Below are 25,142 nucleotides of genomic sequence, written 5' to 3' on the forward strand. Positions count from 1 at the left end.
CAATCTTCCTGAGAGATGAGCATTATTACCCCCATTTTACAGAGGGGGAAGCCAAGATTAAGTGATTAGTCCAAGGTCACGCAGTAGCACATTTGTAGAGCTGGGGATGGAGCCCACAAGTCCTACCTGTCAATCAGCTGCTCTAACCACTTGACCAGAGTCTTTCCTTTATGTGGTGCACTTCTTTTCCTGGAACTGTTCGTCATTCCACCCCAAGGTGGGCAGATGAAAAATCCAACTGGTTCTGTTCTTTTTGGTGGAAGTATCGTCCGTAAGCAGAGGGAGGAAATAAATTCTGGAGCCCATCACTATGCCCGTGCACTCTGCATGCTGCAGGGGAATCTCCTATGCACAGGTTACCGTCAGATTATGTGCAAAGGGTTTGTTCCTTGTCAGGGACAGTTTAGATAGGCAAAACATATTCTCACTGTGAGAGAAGCACACAGGAGTTAGGCAAATCTTTAAAAAAATCTGAGGGTGAGAACCTGCTGGTGTCAAAGGACCAGCTCAAGAAGGGAGTGAACAAACCCCAGGCTGCTCTCCACCTCTCAGTAGTTCCTGCACTAGCTAGGGGAGTCTCAGATTTTGTGTTTCCCTCCGATGATGTGTTGAGGATTATGTGCTTTCACATGGTGCCAGGTCAGGACACAAAGAATTGGCATCACACTCTGATGCCTCAAAAGGGTCAGATTTGGCTGTGACAGAACATCCAAACAGTCAGAGGTGATGGGCCAGATTGCGCCATTTAGGCACAACTCTGAGTAGGGGGCGCGGCAGAAGAGGCAGCACGCTTCTGCGAACTCCAATGTGCAAGGGGATCACACCTGCTGTGCCAACCTTTAGGAAGGTGCAGCATGTGCTCCACTGTGTGTCCAACTGATCCTTGGAAGCTGGTGTGGGGGACGTAAGGTCCTGACTCTGCCATCCCCTTAGCACCTTCGGGGGCCTTTTGCCCTCCAGGGGACACTAGAAAGAAAGAGTCCCAAAAGAACTCAGGAGCAACAGTAGTGCTTGCTCCCTATTTGGGGGTCTGAGGGTGGGGAGGTTCCTTGTGTCCTCCCCTGCTTGGGCACCTGTAGAAAGGCCCAGCTCTGTCTAGCTCTATTTTGTCTTCAGGTGGGCTCTCCAGGCCTAAAATGAGGGGCATGAGGTGCAGTTGAGGGCTCTGGTTATGGTATATTGAGGACTGTGTTGGAATTGCAAGCTGTCCCTTTAAGAGTGGGGGTTTCTTGGTCCTGCAGGCAGGCTCGGGCACTCTCTAGCAAAGTGTGCAATCAGTCAGACTGGACAGAGAGCGCTTAGAAAAAGATGGGGTGAGTTGTGCCTCTCTCCCTCAGGTAGGCAGCCTGCTTTGTGTCTCTCTGTTTTTGGGTTCTTGTGTGTTATTGTTCTGTATTCTAAGCAATAAAGTAGTGTTACGTTGCAACCTTCCACTGAGACTATTTACGTTTTTATCTAACTTCTCTGTGTGTATGCTGGGAACATAACACTGGTCATCGGGAATGTCGCATTAGGCTGAGAACCACATCCCCTTCAGGTTAGATGGGTTTGCTTTTGGTTTCTCCTACTTTGGAGATGCTAACTAGAGCTGGATGGTAACTAGAGCTCAGTGAATAAAGGATGTTTTTGGTTCGGAGGCTGAACTTAAAATCCAGGGAAAATAATCCAATCCAATTTGAAATGAAACATATTTTTTTCAATTTTTCGGTCAAATCGAAAAAAACTCAGAAAACTGTTGTTTCGAACCAAAACTATCTGATGACCCAACTTTGGCAAATAATTTCAGAAACCCTCCAACCCCATGCATTGTTTGGTGAAAAAACAAATTTGTCAAAAAAAATTGCCCAGTTCTAATGATTACTGGTTTACAGTCTCTGGCACAGACAATGCCACCTGGCAGCAAAATGGCTGCCCTGGGCCTGAGTGTCAGACGCGCCCCCTGATTCCAGAACAATCAAAGGATGCTTCTGACCCAGTGACTTCTCAAGCCAAAAGGCCCCCCCGCTGACAGATGCTCAGTGGGTGCTTGGTTCATCTCCAAATGAGGCCCAAAGTGAGCGGGGTAGAGTGGAGAGGGCGGATGAGGACACAAAAGAATGAACCCTAAGGAAATGGCTAGTGCAGGTTTCCTTTGGTAAAGCGCTTCACTATGGCACTAAGCCCCCTGGTGGGGATCTGACTGGAGCAGCAGCCTTTTCCCTCACAGAAGCAGGGCCTAGCACAGTTAGATCTCCGGCTGTAAATGAAGCTGAGAACCTAGCCCCCTCCCGGTGATTCTCTCTCTCACACACAAGGGTATAGAATAATTTCCCCAGGCACAGAGTTTTTCAAGGGTGTTTCCCTCCCCAAGAAGCAGTGGGGCCCGTCAGGTAAGATCAGAGGGTGTACCCCGCGGACTGGAATTCGTTTCCTGAAATTGTCCCTCTGGGGGTGCGTGTGTGCGCGCATGCAAAGAAAGAGTTGGGGGCTGAACGCAGGCACCTTTGTGGCACCTCAACTCTTCCCCCTTTTCTCCTTCATTTCTGCTGTATGTGGTACCCAGCAACGGCCAGAGAAGAGAAAGGGGAGAAGCTCAAACTAACATGCTTAGCTGCTGTGTGGTTCCAAGAGGAGTTGTGCTCTCACAAAGGGCGAAGAGTTGAAGCGCTGAGCCAGCCAATAAGGCTGTCTGGCTGGAGGGGATGTCTGCTGCTTACCGATTACTGACAGGCAGAGGGGTTGTACAGAAGTTGCCAGTGATGAGGGTCTCCTCTTTCTTCAAGATATACCTCTTGGGGACATACGTCAGCATCACCTCCTTTATCTGGCACAGTGGGAATGGGTGAGCCAGTATCCCTTTGCCCAGCTGCTGCTGCTTAGGTCTACAAGGCAAAGGGAGGAATGTGAATGAGAACAAGGGGCTAACCCACAGTATCATGTGAGCAAGAGGGAGGAGGACCCAGGTGTCTGCTGAAACACTGGAGATGGCAGGGTTATCATCTGATAGAATGTGGTGAGGTCTAAGGATCCTTCTATGGCAATCTGATACTTCATGAAAGGTGGGAGGCTATGCCCTGAAACAACAGGTGCTGGCCACTGCCAGAGAGAGGGTAATGGACTGCATGGACTAATGATCTGACCCACTGTGACAAATCTTGTCTTATAAAGAATATTGAGGCCTGTTAATCCCTGCTAAAATCCATTGATTTTAGTGGAGTTCCATGGGAAGGTGTGCCCATTGCAGTTCTCATAAAATAACGTAAGAGAAATGAATGATAGAAAAATGTGAAACAAACCAAGGGAAGTCCTTTTTTTCTGCAGCATGTTCTCAGTATGTGGGCTATACCCCCACAAAAGGGAAGAGAGTCACTGGATTTCAAAGAGGGTTGGTTAATTTTATCGCCAGAGATCCTGTGGGTGTGGATCTCTGGTTGATTTTAATGGGAGTGCTGTGTGCAGAGGCCCTGCGGGACCGAGCACATTAATGGCCAAACATTTCAAAGCTGGGTGCTGACAGTGAGGGTCCTAACTCCATACTTAGGCTTGAAAAAAAAACAAACAGAAAAAAACCCAACAGGTTTTCAGAAATGTTGAGCACCCACAAATCCTACTGTAGTCACCTGTGCTCAGCACACTTGAATGTCAGGTCGCCTGTTTAAATATTGATTTGGAAGCAAGCAGGCAACCAGGTTTGAAACTCTTGGCCTGATTATGTAGGGAGCTTACGTCTTAACTGCATGGGCACCTTCTTCAGTATAACGTAAGGTGTGAATTTAAGCTGATATAGTTATATTATCATAGAATATTAGAGTTGGAAGGGATCTCAGAGGTCATCTAGTCCAACCCCCTGCTCAAAGCAGGACTAACCTCAGCTATATCATCCCAGCCAGGGCTTTGTCAAGCCTCCGCTTAAAAACCTCCAAAGATGGAGATTCCACCACCTCCCTAGGTAACCCATTCCAGTGCTTCACCAGCCCACCCCAGGTAGACACTCTTACTATACAATATGAGATGGTCTTTTTTCAGGTTAGATTATGTTGCCTGGAGAAGAGGTTTAAGCAAAACCAAAAAAAGCCACTCTTATTCTGGAATAAAAGTGCTTGTGTGTGTTATACCAGTATAACCACCCCAGAATAATTGGTAAAACTTTCCCATGCAGACAAGGCCTTACATTGTTGGTCTGTAACCCAACCATCTGTGCTCTCCTCCTTGAGCTCACAGGCCACCTGGTGGACATACCTAAATTACCAGAATAGTTGTTTGCCTCTACTAGCCATGACTGAGTCACAAAGGTTTCGAGTACAGCTGGGCCCAGATCTAAACACCCACATGTTGTAGGGAAATGTAGATCTGACCTTAATCTTCCATGGGCTGAACTTGTCTCTGACTCAGAGGTTTGGTTTGTGTCTATTCAAGTTCCAAAACATTTGGCTGCTTGTCTGAATTGATCTCAACTTCTTTGGTCTGCAATGTTAGGTTGGAAATCAATGGAGATGTACAGTGCTTCTTGTTACTGGTCGGGCTGGAAATCCCATGGAAACAGCCCTTCCCTGACTATCTCAGGCACAGAGGCAGCACAGTTCAAAGGTCTGGACCAGACTTTGCGCGGAGTGGCGTTGCTGCTCAGCTCACGAGGAAGGGCCCATGCCATCTAGAAGCTAGCTCTGGTGCTGCTCTGAGCTGGGCCACCCGCACACATCCTGATTGCTCTGCTCTCTTCCTCCTTGCCCCACCTTGCTTGTTGTTCGTGGGGCTGAGGGAAGAGACAAAGGAGCTGTAGGAGCCCGCAAGACTGGCTCTGGGCCTGGGGGGCACTCTCCTTTGGTGGGGAAATCCTAGAGGCGTTAGGACAGGGGGCAGGAAGGGGTCAGAGAATCTGGCCCTCTAATTCTGATGCAATTTGGGGGAAGATGGCAGGTTCCAGATGGTCCTCATTGTCCCAGACCTTTCTCTGTCCCCAGCCTCAATGGATTCACCTCTCCCAGGTTCATTGCTGAGTAACTGTCGTTACAGTGTTAACCCCTGTGCTGCTGCCTAGAAATGCTTCTGTCTCCTCAGCCATTTTCAGCTCATCTCGCAGGGTTATCAGGACAACTGCCTGATGAGTCAGGTACGTATGGCCAGATCCTGGAGGGGAGGTGGGTATTTGCTGGATGTCTCCATCTTTGCCAGCGACTGGGCAATTAGGTGATTAACTACTTGGTAACATTACCAGGTCACCTTGCGGTGATTGCACTTGGTCACTTGTGCTACCGCTAGGCATGTACTTGGCTTAGAAAGACATCCTTGCACCTGCACCAAGGAAGAAGAGGGAGCAAAGACAGGTCAGAGGTGCACATTGTCACTCACATGGCAATCTTCACGGTGGCTGTAGCGTTGCTGCTGCGGAAGGTGATCTGAACGTTGGTGACCAAGCTTCTATTCTGCTGCAAGTGAAACTCCACCAGACTGTGGTACACTGGGCAACAGACAGCACAAGCCAGAGTGAGGGCACGAGTCCCTGGCTGGAGTGTGCCGTCAGCATTAACCCAATGGGAGGCCTGTCAGTCTGCACCCGCTGCCCGCTCTCACCTCCCCAGCACCACAGGGAGAAGATTAAGCAGAGCTTTGACATAAAAAGGGAACAATCTGCATGGTGTGTTGGACATGTGTTTGTTTACTGATAGGACTTCATTCCACACCACTGTGTTCTAAGAGTGATAGTCAGACAGACACAGGCAGAACCAGGGAGGGGGGGCAGAGAGAAAACGAAGGTGTCGGGGAGAGCCATTGGGCCTGTGTCTCCTCTCATATTGGTGTGAATCAGGAGTCACTCCACTGAGACCAGGGTAGCATTGGTGGAAGTGAGAGACGAATCAGGCCCATTCTCTTCTATAGTCTACACGAGCGTGGCATGAAATGAGTCTGAGGGCCAGATCTCAGACACCTTCTAGGGCAGGTTCAGCTCACAGGTACACCTGTGGAAAATGGAGCATCTCCCCAGGAGCCGATGGGTGTGTGAGTGGATGCAGAAGCTGGGCCATAAATCAGAAGCGGACAGTGGCTTGGGTTACTCCAGCATTTGCAATAGCAATATTTTTCTGCCGCTGAGGAAAGCAGCCCCTCCCCAGTGCAAAGTTGCTGAAGGAGGCCTGGGGGATAGCGAGTCTCACTGAGGAGCATCCGTGCGGGGCATGGCGATGTCTGTGGTCTCTGGCTGAGGAAAATGGGCACATGACAAGATAGCATTTCTGCAGCAGGCACTGAGGGATTCACAGAAGCTACCAGGAAGCTACTAGACACCCTCTCAATCCATTTCTCAAAGCGCCGGCAGTTTGAATTGGGCGCAGGGGAAGGAATGACACGTTCCAGGCAACGACCGTGACTCTTTTCAGGAGCACTGCTCTACATGGAAAGTCTCCACAATTCATTCGCGCCACCCGCCTGGCGTCCGTCCCTCTTTGCTACTTACTGCAGTACGGGGCTGAGGAGTCGGTCACCAGGTAAACCTTCACTTCCCTGGGGAGCTTTTCCACGCCGACTCCCCCGTGGTGCAACAGCCCTACGAGAAGAAATGCAGCCAAGGCAGAGGAACAAAGGCCCTGAGGGACAGGTGGCCGGAACACCTGATTCACCTCTCACCTATCCCAGTATTTGGCTGTGGCTCAGAATCGTCTTTACTTACACCTGGCATCAGTGAGATCGGAAACAGGGCTCACGGCGTCTGTGTCCCGGCTACTCTCCAACTGAGAGTTCCACCACACCCACTGTCACACCACTGCGATTACCAGGGCAGGAGAGTCCCCGGGACACCCAGGCATGCCCCGGGATTTGTTTCAGCTCCTCGATGACACCACTGTAACCTCTGGGCCCGGTTCCCCACTGCTTGTGCCATCCTTTGCACCGGTAGGAAGTGAGTGTGAAAAGGCTCCCCCGTCCGGGTGCTACAGTTTCGCCCTCACTTTGTAGAGTGTGTAGCAAGTGAAAACAGGTTGGCTGTGCCGGGGGAGGGCTAGTGACTCCTGTTGTGCGGGCGTCACAAAAACTGCCCTAAATTCCCCCAGCACCAAAGAAGGTTCCAGGCTTTTCAGGTGCAAAATGCTTCCAGCCAGTGGCTTTCCACCTGCATACCTCCTCTCACCCCCAGCACAGCTCAGCCTCAGGGAAGCATCAGGGAGCCCTCTGTGAGCAGGATCACTTCGCCCAGCGCTGGAACACAGCCAGCTCTAGGGGCGGACAGAGCCACTGTTGAGCAGCACGGTGCCGCAGTAGCAATGGACGAGTCTCAAAAGGGTCAAAGTTCAGGTTCAGCTCAGTGGAGGCTGCTCTGGCTGCTTCTCTGAACTAGCCAAACTTTTTGACCTGAGCGCACGTTTATTAGGCACATAAGGCGATACCAGCAGCTCCTATTGAAACCGCAGGGGGAATCTAATGGCTTATCCATACAGACGTTTGGTCTGCAGCAAGTTGGCGTGTAAATCTACCTTGCACTAGCCCACTGTGCACTAAGTGTCCGTGTGGAGCCTGTGGTTCCTTCGTGTGCTTTGCTTTACTCCCCTTTAAAAACCGGGTAGATCAAAGTGCACTAAAGAGCTGGTGATCCACATCAGCAGGATCCTCATGGACACTTAGTACGCAGCAGGCTAGTGCAGGCTACATTTACACCCCAGCTTGCCAGGAACCAAATGCTTGTATAGACCAGCCCTGAGCAGGAATTGAATTACTCACATAGGAGTTAGGCCTGGAGACCAGGTTTAACACCAGAGATGGTCCCACACCACAGAATCTGTATCCCGATCTGAACTCAGATTTCTAACCTGCCCTGTGTTCAGAGCAATTTGGATTTAGGGTTTTGATTCAGCCCATTAAGAGAGAGGGGTTGGCTACAAATCTGACCTTCTCCAAACTTCGGCAGGGAGCTACATCTGGGGTCTTTGTTCAGATTCGGTTCCTGCCCTTATGGAACGTGCCATAGAGTGTTTAATGGCCATAGGTGTTCAAACTCTTGGTTTCACATCTCACTGCAGAGATGCACTTATAATGGTTCCCTTGGAAGGTCTGAAACCCAGTAGCTCCTGACCAGCTCAAAAAAAATCTAATCCAAATGTCTTAACCCGCATCAGAGAGCTTCAGGTTTCTACTCTCATCTGCCTGTGGAGTTCCCAGGCTGGTATCATACCTATTCTAGGACAGGAACGCAGGAAAGGATTGAAACAGTCCAGGCAGTGTCCAGCAAGGAAATCTTCATGATTTGAGCATGGAAATGCCATCATAGGACATGAATTCTTCAGGGCACTGACATAGAGATGTACTGCCCTCATATGATCACAGATCAGATCGTTATAGCCTGCAAGATAAAGCAAGACCACTAGTAAGGTGACCATGAAGGGAATTGTGGAAACGGAGAGAAAAACTCTGATAGGTTAGGTTTGGGATACAGGGGGTTAAGCGAGACAGTGATGATTCTGGGGGTTTGCTTAACTAATAAACCCTTTATTTTATAATAAACAAACAATTCTATCCTTATAATAAACAGTTCTATTTCTACAATAAACAGTTTCACAGCAAGCAATTGCACAGCAAACAGTGATAGCAAAGGGCAGGAGAACTCCGTGCACGAAAGGACAAAATGTGCCACCCAAGACTTTAGCATTTTGTGATCTCTCCTGGATCAACGCGTGGCTGCCAGCATGTGACACTAGGGTGCCCAGTTTTGGAGTTCCCCAAAGAAGTTACAAGACAAACACAACAGAAAACAGTTAATCCATACTCACAAACATTATATACAGGTATACTATGCTGGTCAAATTCAGTTGCCATTTGCTTTAGATACTGCGGACGGGAGAGAACCACTGTGAGTGATCAGTTCACAATGAAGTGGGCTAGTGAAGATGCATCAGCCCGCCAAGCCAACACAACCAAGGGATGCCAGGTAGATTCAATTCCTCTCTGCCTTCTGCCACCTGGGTTTGAACTTTTATAGTTTCCCCTCGTCAGCAGAGGCTAAGCCCCATTGGTTGCTATTTGCTGCATGACCTTCTAAGGTCATGGCTTGGAGTTTAGCCAACCAGGTGCTCCTGATTTCCCGGGCAGGTATGAACCAGCCAACCAGGTGATTACAATTATCCTGGGCAGTTGCTGACCATGCACCAGCAGGTGGGGTCACTTCATTTCCTTATAAGGAGACAGGTACATGCAGCTCGTGCTGCTGAGTCAACCCTCCCTAGGCTGCCTCTTTATCCACGGGGGGGCGCAGTGCATGTGGTGCTGCAGATGCCACTATGCAATTCAGTCCCCACAGGAATGACCTCTTGATCTGATCTGGACTCTCTATGCATTTCTAAGGAGCCAGCACAGTAATATAAGATGCACTTGATTTGTTTTGTGAAGGACATATCAGGTAACATTTTCAAAAGTGCCTCTGTAATTTAGGACTCCAAGTCTCACTGAAAGTCAAGTCACTTTCAATGTACTGATGCAGCTGCTTCGCTATAGTGCGTCTGGTTTAGACGTGCTATGCTGATGGGAGAGAGCTCTCCCGTTGGCTACCTCTGTGAGAGATGGTAGCTATGTCGGCAGAAGAGCTGTTCTGTGGCATAGCTCATAGCACTGTTCTTAGGTTGGTGTAACTTACGTCGCTCGGGGAGGGGGGCGTGTGACTTATTCACAGCCCTGAGCGACATAAATTATGCCGATGTAGCCTGTAATGTAGACAAGTCCTTAGGTGCTTTTGAAAATTTCATTCATAATCCCATCCACTCTGCCTTTCCAGGGCAGCTCTGATCTAATGCAGCTGTGGACTAAGCAAAGGGCTGCAGTTCAGGAGCCGTAGGTATTTAGCTCCCAGTTCTGCCTCCAGTTCACTGGATGGCTGTGAGCAATTCACTCGGCCTTTCTGCGCCTGAGTTTTCCGATCTAGAAAATGGTGTTGATACTCACTCAGGGGTAGCCAGGGGCATCCAGGCTGGTCTTTGCCTCCATTAATGAAGTAATCAATATGGCCTACAGGAACCCGGATACCAAAAGCTGAAAAGAGCGAAAACCCCACTGAGTTGTTATTCCTGCTCCTCCTTCCCCAGGGAAACATTCTAGAGGAAGCTGTTATCTTCCATGTCCCAACGTCCTAAGAACAGAATGTACCTAACAGTGTCCAAGCTGGGCCCAGGCCCCCATGCAATATGCTGGTTTCTTCACCAGTCTAAAGGGAGGATTTCCAGTGTCTTGCCATCTGTTTTCAATGTACAGATTGCTCCATCCCTGTGTATTACAGCATGGAGGAGGGGGTTCACCTGGGCCTTTGTTTTAATGGGATTTTCATACTGGAGGAAACTGAACGGGAGAAACCTTCATTTAGGAAATGATTCCCTGATCACCTAGTTGCTGTTTCTCCTTTACCCTCCTTGCAGAGATCTGCAACTGAATTAGGAGCTATTTCTCCCTCCCTCCCAGTCTCCCCTGCCTAATCCCACAGCAGTGTCAGTGTCCTGGCTTTGTGACATCACAGTGTGTTGCCCAGGAAATGACTAAGAGGTTATCAGTCACCACGGTGACTTCACTGCAGGAGAAGACGATGGGCTGTGATGAAGGGCAAGACTTTTTCCATGTTCTTGCCCTGCATCATTATCTGTGAGAGGCAGTGAGATGTAATGGTTAGAGCACAGAAGTTGGCTCTGTATTTTTGGACTTGTCACTGTGCCTCAGTTTTCTCCTTCTATAAAATGGGAATAATACTGACTTACCTCCCAGAGTTATTAAGCTTAATTCATAAATCTCTGTAAAGAGCTTTGTGGTCTTCAGATGGAAGGTGCTATAGAAAGTTAAAGCATTATTGCTCTATAACATCTTCCATCTAAATTGACCCCTAAGTGCTTTACAAAGGTTACTAAGTAATTGTACAATCTCTGGGTCTGATTCTGCTCTTGCTTACACCAGAATAAATGTGAAATAACTCCCCTGAAGTCATTGGAAGTAAGAGGAGTGTAAGGCTCTACAGACTCCCAGGAATCACTGGGAATGTTTAATAGAGCCCAGCCGTGCTGCATAGCAGTTTAGGACAGGAAGTGAAGCAGACTATTGAATTGAAATTGCCAGGGGCATTTTGGGAGCAGTATGTATTGACAGGACCCTGGGACTTACAAAAGCTGCCAGGGAATTTTTAATTGTCAGGGCCTCCTGGGTAGCATCTTCGATAGGGAGCAGAAGTGACAAGGACAACCCCGACCCTGATGTGAAAGGTAAATAGATTTATGCTAAAGTCTGATTTCTTTTTAAGCGTTCACTCTCTCTCTGTATGGAGAGAGACTTTTCTTAAACAGATTAAGTCTAACTGCAGTAAACTGCTGACCCCAGGCTGTGTCACTAAGAAATTTGCTCATCGTTAAAGGCGTAAGATCAGATTTTCCGTTGGTGTAAATCAGCATAGTTCCATTGAAGTGAATGGAGGATCTGGCCCCCAGCATCTGAAAAATGTGTCTCTCTCTTCTTCCCCAGCCAGTGAGGGAATAGGGTGAAGTGACCCTGTCCCTGAATCACTTCTATGCGGCCCACTTTGCTTGTGACGGTGTCTTTACCAACTGCAGGGCAATGCTAGATTGGAGTTAATCAATTAGCAGAGTCCTATATCCAGAAGCCAGACATAGGTACTGTCTGTGTTGCATTTTTACCACAGCTGAAATTCTATCATGGATCATCATGGCTGCACTTCCATGAAAATGGAAAGAGAACCTTCCCCACTGCCCGAACTTGGAGCAGCTGGACTGACTGGTTTCAGCAGAAACAATCTTCTCCTGGCAAAACCAGGAGCTATCCTGAGCTGGTCCCAGCAGATGCTCTCTCTTTGTCTTCCTCCACCTGACCTCCAGCCCAGTCATTGATCGTGCTGCTTTCAGATGCTGAGGTCATGGGAAGAACAGTATTTAGCAATTTGTTGACATTGGCTGTGTTTACCCTGAGGAAATTTACAGTGTACTTTTCATGTGTGCTGTTGGTGGTGGGTTTTCTAGTATAGACAAAGTTCTCGTGGCCAGACTAACTAATCAGTTTAGTTAAGCAAAGCAAATCTAATCAAGACACATCCACATCTTACTATGGGACTTGAACCTACAAGTTTTGGGCCAGACTAACCCAAAACTGGGCCCTAGGCAAACATATGCTTCTGGGCCCCTATCTTCTAATAATACAGTGTTATAGTCCACTCACCACAGCCAGGGTGGCCATGCTGTAGATCCACCAGGACCAGCTGCTCATCTTGCTGCTGCTTCGGGCACTGCTCACCATGACAGAGGGGCAGCTGGGCCAAACCTCAGTGGCACAGCAGACTTGCACACCAGGTTACAATGCCACTCATTCAACTGAGTGAAGTTCTTTCAGTTTGCACACAAATTTACATTGGTAGAAAAAAAGTATTTGCCTCTCTCCCTCCCCATGTGCCTAGTTTGCCTATGTGTGAATCTGGCCTTGGAGTTAGCCGCTGGGCCATGCTGACAGCTATACCCTAAACACATTCTGGGCGTTAATGATGGCAGGGTGGGGGGAAGCATTGGGCTGAAAAGAATAAAAACCAGATTACAGTCTGTATCCGTGTGAATGGCTTCCACAAAGAGGGCATCTCCAGGATCCAGGCGCTCCTCATGGCTGGCTTTTGTGTACTTGGGCCCCACAGGATCCAGCCCTGTACCAAAATAGAACTAAAGTCTGAACAGCAGACACACTGCAACCTTCTTCCCCCTGAGAAAACCAGTGCAGACTCTGGAATCAGCCTTGGGTTGGAAGAGTTTAGGTTAGCACCAAGAAATCTAGATGCTGATCCAAATATCTTCATGTTGCAAATGAGAACAGGAAATTGGATGTAATTTCCAGTACACGTGGGAAATCACAGGGCAGGAGTGAATGGGGAAAGGGTATTGCCAGAAGGTATTGGTGCCTGTAATTTACCTGGCAGAGGTAAAAGGGGAGAGAAGGAAGACACATATTGAGCAACTGTTACAAGTTGAAGGGTCAAAAAGGGCAGAAGGCCCTGAATTTGAGATTGGTGAGCATGTCATTACTGGAGAGGAAAATAGTGCTACTTCTATAGACCTGGAGAGGATGTAAATGAAAATGTTACTGTTGAAGGTCAATCTCAAAATGCTTATGAGGAAACAGAGGAAGAGCTATGCCAATTTCCCCTTCTGATGAATACCTTGGGCCATAACATGTGCACGGAGCTGACATCAGACTAAACTAATCATAATAATGCATGACTTTTTTAAAATTTGGAGGGGGAGGATTGTGGTGCAGGTAGCTAGACATTGTCAGGCTGTCTTCTATGTTCTGCACCTCTGAGTGCAAAGAACACCTTGTGATTGAATTAGCTCTACATGGCAGCTGTACGGAGTGAGTCACACACACCCCTGGAGGCTGTACTGTTGTTCCTCATTTTTGTTGTTCTTCCTTAATCTGAAATGAAGGCTCTTTATTTGAAAGTATGTGTTTTGTTCTTTGTGTTTTGGAAATACAGGAGCGATCTTTGTGATGAAGGGGCAGCAAGGACCCTCAGACGCAGGTTTTTTTGTGAAAAGTTCCAGAGGGGTAGCCATGTTAGTCTGCATGTAGCAAAAACGAGAGTACTGTAGCACCTTAAAGACTAACAAATTTCTGCGGACATAAGCTTTCGTGGGCTGCAACCCACTTCGTCAGATGCATGAAGTGGAAACCACAGATAAGGGATATATATATATATGTATATCCAAGGGTAAGAAACATAACAATGGGGAAGGCAAGTGCTAACAAAGTCAGTTCAGTTAGAGTAGATGAGGCCTATTCTCAACCGTTGATCAGAAGGTGAGAATGTGTGAACAGCAACAATTACTGCTTGTAATGAGATAACCATTCCAAGTCCCTATTCAGACCCAGTCTGATTGTGTCAAGTTTGCAGATGAGTTCCAGCTCTGCAGTTTCTCGCTGAAGTCTGTTTTTGAAGTTTTTTTGTAGAAGTATGACAACTTTCAAGTCAGCTATAGAGTGTCCTGGGGGATTGAAGTGCTCTCCGACTGGTTTATGAATGTTACCATTTTTATGTCTGATTTGTGTCCATTTATTCTTTTGCGTAGTGACAGTCCGGTTTGGCCAATGTACATGGCAGAGGGGCATTGCTGGCACATGATGGCATATATTACATTAGTAGAGGTGCAGGTGAATGAGCTCCTTATGGTGTGGCTGATGTGGTTAGGACCTGTGATGGTGTCAGTAGGGTCGATGGTTCTCTCATTACAAGAAGTAATTGTCACTGTTCACACATTCTCACCTTCTAATCAATGGTTGTGAATAGGCCTCATCTACCCTAACTGAATAGACTTTGTTAACACTTGCCCTCCCCATTGTTATGTTTCTTACCCTTGGATGTATATATATATATCCTCTATCTGTGGTTTCCACTTCATGCATGTGATGAAGTGGGTTGCAGCCCACGAAAGCTTATGTCCGCAGAAATTTGTTAGTCTTTAAGATGCTACAGGACTCAAGTTTTTTTGTGGTTTCCCTGGTACCAGGTCCACTTAGGCTTTCCAGCCAAGACATTTTGCCTTGAAGATGGTACAAGCTGTAATACTGAGAGGGTCAGCTCTTTATAACTCATCCCCATTGCTCTCAGTCACACACAATCCTTTGGTATTGATCTGAAAATACAAAACTATTCTCAAGCATTAAAGCTTTGATTCCCATGGGGTCTAGATTTCCCATCATTAACTGGTGGTGCAATGGCAACTAGTCTCCATCCACCCAGTAAGTGGTATGAATTCTATTATTTGACTGAGTGTGAAAACGTTATGGGCTCTTCATGGTCTGAACAGTGAGTCCTGCAAGTGAAATCCTGTGCTCACCAGACGGTTGCCGGCCATTATTCCAAGGAAAGACATTCCTGAACTGCTCTGTAGCTCAGAAGTGCCCACAAGCCAATCCCTTCCCATCAACCTCGACATGCTCTTTCTCTTTGCCTTGACAATTCAGGGCCATTGGGAGAATCCTGGACCCAATGTTACAATACCTGTAATTCGTCCCAGCCGGCCTTCATAGAACTGCCCCACCAGTCCCCCAACATGTGCTCCAAGGCTCACCCCAATAAGGTGGATAGATGTCTCTGACACTCCGAGTGCCTGAGGAGTTGATAATAACAGTTAGTACTTCTCAGCACAGTAGAACCCCATTTATTCGACCCTTCATTCTCCATATTAACTGAACAACGAGCGCACCCAGGTCTAGAAGCAGGCGATCTCTTCTGTGGCCACAAGATCACACTGCAGCCTCGCACTTCCCCAGTCTCTGGATTATCTAAATTTTTGATGATCTGATCTGGCCCCGGCCTCAATTAGACTGGATAAAAGGGGTTCTGCGGTACTTTTCATCCCAGGGTCTCAAAGCACTTTTCAGAGGTGTGTCACTATTATTATCCTCATTTCACATATAGGAAAACAGAGGCATAGGGAGAAGTGATCTGCCCAATCACACAGCAGATCAGTGGCAAAGCCAGATCTGCTGGTCTGCTGACCCCCAGTCCAGTGCACTGTTCTTGGACTGTACTGCTTCTCTCAGTACATAGGATGGGTAACCAGAGAAAAGTGAAGACTGGTGGATATTGTTCTTACTTAGTTCTTTCTTAGCCTCCCTTCAAGCCAGAGGGGGAGCGGCCGTGTGGGCAGAGTCAAGACTGGACTGCCCCTCCCAACAGAAGTTGAGAAGTGGGATAGGAAGTATAAAAGGCTGGGCTAGGGGCTTCCAACTCAGTTGAGACAGAGGCAGGAAGGAAGCAGATATGTCTTACTGGCTGTAGGCCTCCGGCTCTACTACTGAGCTGGGTGGTGCCCTGACCCCGGAGAAGATCAAGTCTGGAGAGGAGCTGCTGAAGTTGCTTGTGGCCAAATACCCTCGTGAGGCAGAGGACCCCTGGATGATGGAGACCCTCACTGGATTGTGGTAGGAAATAGCCCAGGTAAACCAGACTTTAGTCTGGGTCTTGCTGTGGGTGCTTGTGTCAGTGTGTTTCAGTGGGATCCCTGCTGACCCAGTGGTGAAGTGCTCCACCATTGTTAGGGCCCTGGACAGGGACCTGGTGGAGCAGGATGGGCCCAAGTCCCTCTACTCCCTCCTGGCACCCCACCACTGGTGTGGCAACTTTCCAACCTGTGGCTGAATGGCCTGTGCTTGCTAACTCTGCCCTGCCTGAGGGCCAGAGCGGCCATCTCCTCCAGCCCCCAACCAGCTGTAATGCTCCCTCCTCTTGATCTACCTTCACACTGGAGCACTTCCCTCAGAACCTCCTAGTTGGGTGACACTGCTCCAATGTCCCTTCAGCATGAAGAAGAAGGATAAGGTCTCTCCTGGCTTTGTCACTTCTGCACCCCATGCTGATGTTGTGTTCTCTCATTGTTTCATTGGTTTTAGTTGCATAGATTAGATTACGTTGACTTTAGTGGGATTTAAACTCTTGCTTAAGTGTTTTCTAAATCAGGGTCAATGTGATGTGATATGAATCATGCACCCCAGTTAAATACACTGGGATGCAATAGATACAGGGAGACACATTCCGAGGCAATAAAATTGTAATGGGACATGACACAACACATTTATCCAACCACCTCTGCTTTGATAGTGTTTGAGACCCATTTTTCACAGGTGTAAATGATGACGCAAGGGGAAAGCAATGGAGGATCAAGTCCTGTGCCTGCAATCTGTGAGGATACAATACTGTGCAGCGCCTGGGGTATAGACAGGACAATGCAGTATGGTACAATGCAATATAGTGAAACACCATGCAAGGCACTGCAGTATGTGACAGTGCTCTACAGCAGGGTAAGTGAGGGGGCAAGGGGATGAGAAAGGCAGTACTCTTAGTACACAGACCCCACATAGTGATGGGTTGGAGCAGCAGATGACAGCTCAGTGCATAGCTGGGCTGTGGTACTCAGGAGGAGGAAGAAGAAGACAACAGGGTATCTGGGATGAGGGGCTGGGCTGAAAGAGAGGGAATCTGTTTGGCAACTGCAGTGAATTATTACGGAATAAACCATTTCCTGCTGAGGTCAGAGTGGAAGCTACTGTCTGGGTTGGTTTGCATTCACACCTGCTTCTGTCTCTTGGCCATGCTTTTCCCATCCAGACATTCATTTCCACCTACCAGCAAATGGTTGATGAAATGAAAGATCTCTAGGCCCAGCTTCATGACATTTTCCACAACACGACGGTAGTCTCCTGTAGCTCCACGAATCCAGTCAACTGCGACCACATTCACCTTGGCAGCTTGTAATAATGCATCAATAAGTCCATTGATCCAGGAGGGCTTTGTGCCTAATGTTCTGGTAAGCCATCAGAAATAAATGTTAGATGCCTTCCAAAATGGGGCACACACACATGCAGACTTCCCCACTGGGGTGGTGTCTCAAAGTCTCCCAGCAGGGACTGCCATACAGTAGGTGAAAGTTTTGTCTACTATCAGACAACCCCAAACAGCCTTCTTTGACCACAGTTTGCTAATTCTTTTCACTTGTAGCCATCCTACCCATTATGTTTCAAAAAGAAACCAGACAATTACATGACCAAAACTAACCCCTGCACTGCACTGACAATAGCTACAAAGAATTGTCAGAGGGATCAGTCTTGCTATAGTGCTTAAGCGGATCACGAGTTCAGGTCAGGAAGAAATTTCCTTCCATAGAGATGGTGTAGTCCAGTGAACTGACTAGAGGTCTAGGAACCAGGAACTCCTAGTCCCCGCTCTGCTACCAGCTGGCTAAGAGACCTTGGGCAAGTCACATAGGCCCAGATTTTTAAAAGCATTTAGTGCTGGAACACCAAACTGATTTAGGAGCCTAAATCTCATTCTTAAAAGAGATTTAGGCACTTAGAAGCTAAAATCTTATCAACTATCAATGGCATTTGGATTTTGGCTGCCATGTGCCTAAATCTCTTTAAAAATGAGATTTAGGCTCCTGAGTGCAGCAGTGTCTAATAACCTCGAAAAATCTGGGCTTTGATCTCTGTCCCAATTCCTCTTCCACGTAAAATGATAGGTACTTACCTCAGCATGTATTTTATTTATTGATTTCATTTTATAATGTCCCACACGTCACGTAAATTAAACCAACATGATTTAAAACCAATAATGGAATGGCTGGCGCTCCTGCAATAAAAGAAGCCCACCAAACGGCCACAGCTTTAAAAAACACGGCTCAAACCCCCTGCTTCCAGGATGAGAAGAAAGGTGAGTTTGGCAGGCTTCCTGGCAGATTAAGAAATCCAGGCACTGACTGGCTCGGGGGACAGAAGGAGAAAAATCCAAAGCAAAGATCCTTCAGGAAGAAAACTAGTAAAAAAACAGGGAAAAGGACTGGGTTTTTTTTGGTGGTGGTAGGGATATTCCTTGTTTTTTAAACCTGTGGAAATCTGAAATTTTAACATTTAATTGAAATGTTGAAATTTGAAGAATTGTGACCAGCTCTGCAGTTGGTCTCAAGAGGAGGGTGAAAAAGTCACAAAAACTGTATTAACATTTTCTCCCTATTTTTTTTTTTTTGATGGAATTAGAAATGTTGACCAGATTTTTCATTGACATTTTGAAAATCAACTCTTTTGACATGGAATATCTTCCCCTCCGATTTAAACCAGTGAGCTCCCGCTGAAGCACCTTGCCTGATTGTGGATTGTAATTTCTTTGGGGCAGGGAATATAATTTTTGTTCTGGGTTTGTGCCATGCCTAGCACCCTGGGGCTCTGGTCCATGACCACGGCTCCTAGGTGCTATGGTAATACAAATAAGTGGTACAATGCTATGGTAATACAAATTGCTGAGGTATGACATGAGTAGAGAGAAGGAGATCTCTGAGGTAGCTGGGATTGAAGGTGCCCAGCTTTGTTTATGCTCACCTGAAGCCATGGATTATTATTTTGGTCTCCAGGCTAGTATTGAAGGTGGAGTTCTTGATGTCATCACCAACTGATATCAGCTGTCCACAGCTGGGGTTTGAGGAGGTGAACAGAAGAAACCGGACATTAAGTGTTAGGCCCCGTAAGAGGCTCGCAGTGTGAAAGTCAGAGCAGGGCTGCTCTGGAACATAGGTCTCATGCCCTGCAGTGAGAAATAAAGAAAAACAAGCACCGCTGGTCTGTGTATGCCCAGTGGGACAGAGCAAATGGGGGAAGATGGGCTTGTAGTTAGGGCACAGCACTGACAGAGAATGGTGTTCAGTTCTCCACTCTACCACAGCCCTCCTGTTTGATCTTCAGCAAGTCACTTAATTTTTCTGTTCCTCAGTTTCCCATCTGTAAAATGGGGATCGTTCTCCTGTGGCACAGAGGCCTGTTGCTGGTTCACTATTGTGTGTCAGCAACTCATCAGGCCTGACCTACTCACTACACCTAATACACTGTTGTCATAATCAATCGTATACAAATTGATAACACTCTGATCCCAAAAATTATTGTGTGGTGTATACACAGGGGTGTTCAAAGAGTTATAAATATATGCTGGAATTATGTTCTTAAAATGTGTTTGGAAGCAATGCATAAACCCAGTCTACCTTAGACAAAAGAGTGTGTATTTGCTTTTCTGACCAGCCTGGTCATCAGGCAGAGACAATGAAGGTACATTTATATAAAAGATAAACAGAGCTGACCAGTGGGGGAGAAGACAGCATGGCATCTACAGCAGGAAAAAGAAACTTTTTGTCTGGGATTACTTTTCAAAAACACATTTCAAAGGTTTACTGGACCATGATAAAAGGGGGAGAAAACCACTAAGTTATCCTTCTGAGGAGACAAAGAAACCAAGCACTTTGAGTTCAGTAAAGGGACCTGGCTAAAAACTGGTTAGCCAGACTGGAAGAAAGACTGGTGAGAAAAACTTTTGAACAAAATGACTCTAGTTTGTTAAGTTAGATTGAAGTCTTAGAAGTGGATTCTCACTTTTGTTTATTTGTAACCATTTCTAGCTGTATTCCTTATACTTGATATCACTTAAGCCTATACCCTTTTATTAATAAACTTACTTTATTTTTTTTACTATAAATCATCTCTGTGCTTTGGTTGAAGTGGAAGGTTTATCAACCCCAATTACGTTAGTAAGCTGCTGTGTACTGTCTCTTACAAGGAGAAGTGAACTAGATTACATTCTGTGAGTGTTACAGCCAAAGGGACTGAGCACTGGGGGGTAGACATCTCTGGGGAACTTGGGAATTGGGGTTCACTGATTGTTATCTGCTAGGCAAGGTTTGGGCTGTCAGAGTCATAAAGAGGTTGCTGACAAGCCATTGTGTCAGAGTGATGACACACACAATTAGCGGTAGCAAAGCTCTCCCTTTCTTAGGCTGGGAGGGATTCACCTTTCTGGAAATCCCCACAGATAGATCAGCTCCAGTTATAACTATTTAGATTCATTGTAAAGTTTTTGGGGCAGGGCCCATCTTTTGCTATGTGTTAGTAGAGCACCTGACACCATGAAGCCTTAATCATGAATGACTGGCTTCAGAAAGGCTCAGACTGTTCAAATACCTCTGTGAAGCACATGCCTATTCTGACTACTGTCTCTTCATCACTGGACATCTAGAGATGGCTCTTTCCAGATCCTATCAATTGCACACTGAGCACCAGCCAGAGAGGATCACTAGAGAGCAATGTAAGATCACTCTGCAGTTTCTTAAGGCAAAGTTCCCAGCTCTCACCCCCATGACACCACATCTGCTACTGTGTCCCAAGCTGTCTTCTTTTATTTTGTGTACTACATTTGTCATTCTGAAAACAGTATAAGCTAACTGGTAAAAGGCACTCTTATTCTGGAAAAAGAGTGTCAATACAGGCTGTTATATGCGTCTAATTAGACTGATATAATTATGCTGGTATGTAATCCTATGTAAACAAGCCCTTAGTCAGTGTTTTGTTTAGTGTCCACCACCATAGTATGTAATCTGCCAGGCATATTGTATGTATTATTACTTGTAAGATGCTTTAAAATCTGTGCATGGAGAACATTATAGAAATGCTATATTTTTCATATGCTCAGTGACCCCTTTACATGCATGCACATACTCTGCAGGAATGACATAGGTGCTGATTTGAAAATGTGCCTTGTAGGTCATCTTCATCTTTGATACAACCTCACTGAAAAGTTTGACTCTTCTTCATGCTCATTCTCTCTCCTCTACACCCTAAACTTGCTTTCTTTCTTTCTTTCTTTCTTTCTAACAACCTTGAAACCATGTTTAAAACAGAAACAAGAAATCCCCTTAAAGCCATGTTTAAAACAGAAACAGGAAATCCCCTTACTAATCACTCATTATACCCATTGAGGACACTTTAAAAATATCCTGGAAGGACCATTGTTGAATAGTGCAAGGAACTGAGAGTCAAGAGACTGAGGGCCCAAGCCCCCCACTGCAGGACATGAGAATCACCCACTGAAGTTTCTTTGGGACTTACCCATAGGTGTGGATGGAGAAGGGAGAATTGGGCCCAGGGGTTGGATTTGTGACTGCAGTTAGTCAATGGTATTGACTGAGCAAGGCTGATTAGAAAGGACAAATTCAGTGACAGTCCTGTGCATTCCATGAACAGCAATAGGCGGCAAATGCGGTAAGGGGCAGGGAGTTACTCTGTAGGAAATGCAGGTTACATGGGATTTTAGCATAAGAGAACAGTTTTTCAGTGATTTTTTTTAAACAAACCATAGGATCCCATATCTTCTTTCTTATTCCAGATCAGACATGCTCAGTCTTCACGGCAGAATTTGGTTTTCTAATTTACCAACACTGTCAAATGGAACATCCCTTCTGGCACTTTCTACCCTCATACTTAACTACTGCAAATAAAGATTTTGCAATGTAAACTTAGCTGACAGTTGGGTTGCTGTAATTGCTTTTGTAAAGCCAAGCTGGTGGACCTGCCTCACAGACACACATGGAACCAGTATGTGGGTAAGAAAGGGTCATTTCTACAGTCACTTTTCTGACCAAACCTGCACTTGACTGTAGCCGGGACCTGATACACCTGTTGGATTGTACAGGGACCCTAATCAGCTGAATTCACAACCAGAATCTACATCTGTCAACTCTTCTAATTCATTGCCCTCCACCTCTGGTGCTTTAGCCCCCTCCAGTCCCTTCTTACCTGCATATGCTGAGCTGTGCAGCAGGACTATGGCAAGAACAAAGAGAGGCTTCTTCCTGGGATCCTCAACCATCTTCCTGTTCAATCCTCCCATGCAGTAATCCACAAGACCAGCACCAGAAGTCAGGGGAAAACAAGCCGTCTGCAACAAGAGCCTTCTGAGCAGGTTGGTTCTGTTAATGTTTAACACAGTCTGCATTTTTTGGAAAAAAAAGTGGGAGCACTCACTTCTGCCCTTGCTTGTTTATTGGCCAAATTTCAGCAACAGGCATAAAACATTATTGATTCTCACTTGAAGGACATTGAACCAACCCCCTTTCCAAACAAACAGCCTCAGAAGTTAGTTACTGGCATGATTAACTGTAGCTCAATTACTATTACACAGTTACTGTAATAATGATACACTTCTATAGCCCCTCCAACCAAAGTGCTTTATAAACTTTCATGAATTAAAGCCTCAGAGCTCCCTGGTGAGGCATGGAAGTACTGTCATCCTCATCTTATGGACCGCGATGAAAATTAATTATTGGTTGATGGCCCAAGATCACATACTATCTAGAGCAAAGATTCATAGATTCATAAATTTTAAGGCAAGAAGAGACCATTCTGATCATCTAGTCTGACGTCCTGTATAACACAGAGCATAGAATTTCACCCGCTGATTCTTGCATTGAGTCCTATAACTTCTGGTTGAGCGAAAGTCTATGTCCTAGAAAGATATCTAGTCTTGATATACGCTCTTCAGGTGATGGAGAACCCGCCACATCCCCGGGTACATTGTTTCAATGATTCATTACCCTCTCTGTTAAAAATGTACACCTGATTCCCAGTATGAGAATACATCTCAATGAGACTACATCACAAATGGAAGAGTGGCAAAGAAACCACAGGAGTTCTGTGTCCAAGTATCACCTTCTGCCCCTTATACTTGGTTCTTTTCTGTGGCAGCAGGCATTTTCCATGCTTGCCTGCACCTTATGCATTTTCTGCATTGAAGTTTTAGCCACTGATACCTCCACACCAGTGTAGCTGCAGCAGTGCATACTCCTGGCATGGACATGGTGCCCCAATGGGCAAGCTGCTAAATAATAAATAAGAAGATATTTTATTATTTATCGGTTCCATAAGCGTGCGTGGGATAGTACAAACAGGTCCTTAGCCCAAAGAGCTTAACTAGATGAAAGCAGTTCATCCTGTCCTTTTCTGCTTTAAGCAGATGAGAAAAGGTATGCAAGGTATGACCAATCCTAGATCAGCGCGTGACCATGTGCACATCTGACATATTCCATCCACTAGAGTCAGATTGGGAACACAGATCAAAGCCACATTCTGACTGGCAGAGGCAATGTGTGGGAGGGGGCATGCGGGGTCACATGCCCCTCCCCCAGATTTGCTGCTTGGCTTGTTCTGAGCATGCTCACACGGACTGAGCATGCTCAGTAACACTGCTGAAGCTGGTTGCCCTCATTCTGACCCCCCCCCCCCCCCCCCCCCCCGCCACTATTGGCAGGCACCGGTCATCTTTGTGGACTGGCCACATGAGCCTTTTTGATAATGTCGCATCTGTGCACTAAGTCTCACTGGTGCATGATGGGTCCTCATCACTGAAGAACAAACCAAATCCTGCCACTGTTTATGTTAAATGGGAGGGCAGCGGGATGATAATCAAGGATGCTTATGCCCATGCATTACTCTAAACCCATTGGACTCTCCCCATCTGTGGTGGAGTGTGCTCTCCAAACTGCCCCTGCAAGAGCTGAATGGGGCCAGGTGGGCCCAATCAGCTAATTAGGCTGTGAAGGGGGAGGCAGCTTTAGGCCGGAGTCAGCTAATTAGACAGAAGCTCACCTGTGAGGGACAGGTGGAGCTTCTTCAAAAGGCAGGAAATTGGAAGCAGATAGGGCAGCAGGGAGAAGTCTTCAGTCACTCCCTGGGAGATGGGGCGGGTGCTAGCGCTGCAGAGATGAGTTGTCTAAAGTTACTCCCTGGAAGTGGGGAGAGCCAGGAGATATGAAAACAGCACAGGGAAAGACAGCAAGGTGCAGGGAATAGGCCTTGGTTGCTGTGTAGAGGGTCCCTGAGCTGGAACCCAGAATACAGGCTGGGCCCAGGTTCTCCTGCCAGCCACTGCAGGAGTGGCACTGTGAGGTAATGAAGTGGAAGACTGCTGGAGAGCGGGAACCTTGATATACTCTCCACTGGGTCCCTGGAAACCACAAGAATGACCTAGCTGGAGGGCTGAGTCCCACAGAGGGATCTGCAGTTCTTGGAGCGAGAGAGGGGCTGCAGAGGAGAAACTGAGAGGGTGTAACTGCTGCAAGGAGGTTGACCTGACTGAACTAAACCCCAGAACCACCATGAGGTGTCGTCATCCAGTGGGGAGTAGAGCAACCCATCACACCGTCACTCTGCAAGAGCACAACCTAGGGAGAGCAGCTGGCTCAGTCTAATGGGAGTGAATGACTCTCCCACCATGTTCCTTTACAAATGCCCAAGATACCAGTGGATTGAATACTCCCTTCACACAAGCTGCCCAAATCCATCCATGCAACACTCATGTTTTGGATAGTTCTTCGCAGAGGATTTGGGGGATTGTTTCAGGCCAGAAGTTTCTCTTATTCTTCAAGGAATCCCCAAAAGAATCTCCTCTTGGCCCCCCAGGGAAGTCATGCAGGTGATGGCAGACTTGGCCTGGAGTGCCCCTGAAGCCATGTTCCATTTGCATGCTGCCAGATGTGCACATAAGTGTGGGTCTGACAGTGACAGACTGAGCACCTATAGTCCCTTTGGCTTCAATGGGACATGCAGGTGCTCAGAACCTCTGAAAATCAGGTCCCTTACCTAGAATTCTATAATCTACAACCAGACACCTAAAACTAAAAAATGTCGGTCTAAGTGACTTTCCAAGGTCGCACAGCAAATTAGAGGAAGAACATTAATGGGCTCAGTACAGGGATAACTGGGTAAAATTTGATAGCCTGTGAAACACATGAAGTGAGGTTATATAATAGTCCCTTCTGGTTTGAAATGCTATGAATCTATGCAACCAGCATTAG

The 25,142-nt window shown here is 46.8% G+C and overlaps 1 protein-coding gene across 3 annotated transcripts; it reads right to left on the reverse strand.

Annotated features, from left to right (window-relative positions):
• Positions 1 to 288: 288 nt before the first annotated feature.
• PLA1A (phospholipase A1 member A) lies at positions 289 to 22,218 on the reverse strand. 3 transcript variants are annotated; one of them, XM_067546010.1, is made up of 11 exons: positions 22,087 to 22,218; positions 18,853 to 19,054; positions 17,108 to 17,285; positions 14,981 to 15,089; positions 12,527 to 12,628; positions 9,898 to 9,984; positions 8,138 to 8,305; positions 6,431 to 6,520; positions 5,329 to 5,437; positions 2,697 to 2,861; positions 289 to 427 (listed from the first exon to the last, which is right to left on the reverse strand). In XM_067546010.1, exons 1-11 carry the CDS (start codon positions 22,178 to 22,180, stop codon positions 346 to 348), a joined length of 1,386 nt encoding a protein of 461 aa, XP_067402111.1. In that variant the 5' UTR covers positions 22,181 to 22,218; the 3' UTR covers positions 289 to 345. The 3 variants fall into 3 exon arrangements, with proteins under 3 accessions (XP_067402111.1, XP_067402113.1, XP_067402112.1); XM_067546012.1 differs by lacking the exon at positions 12,527 to 12,628; XM_067546011.1 differs by lacking the exon at positions 6,431 to 6,520.
• Positions 22,219 to 25,142: the final 2,924 nt, after the last annotated feature.

This window comes from Emydura macquarii, unplaced genomic scaffold (assembly GCF_026122565.2).
Source record: "Emydura macquarii macquarii isolate MOO-44397 ecotype Brisbane River unplaced genomic scaffold, CSIRO-AGI_Emac_v2 contig_1119, whole genome shotgun sequence".
NCBI classification, from domain to species: domain Eukaryota; kingdom Metazoa; phylum Chordata; order Testudines; family Chelidae; genus Emydura; species Emydura macquarii.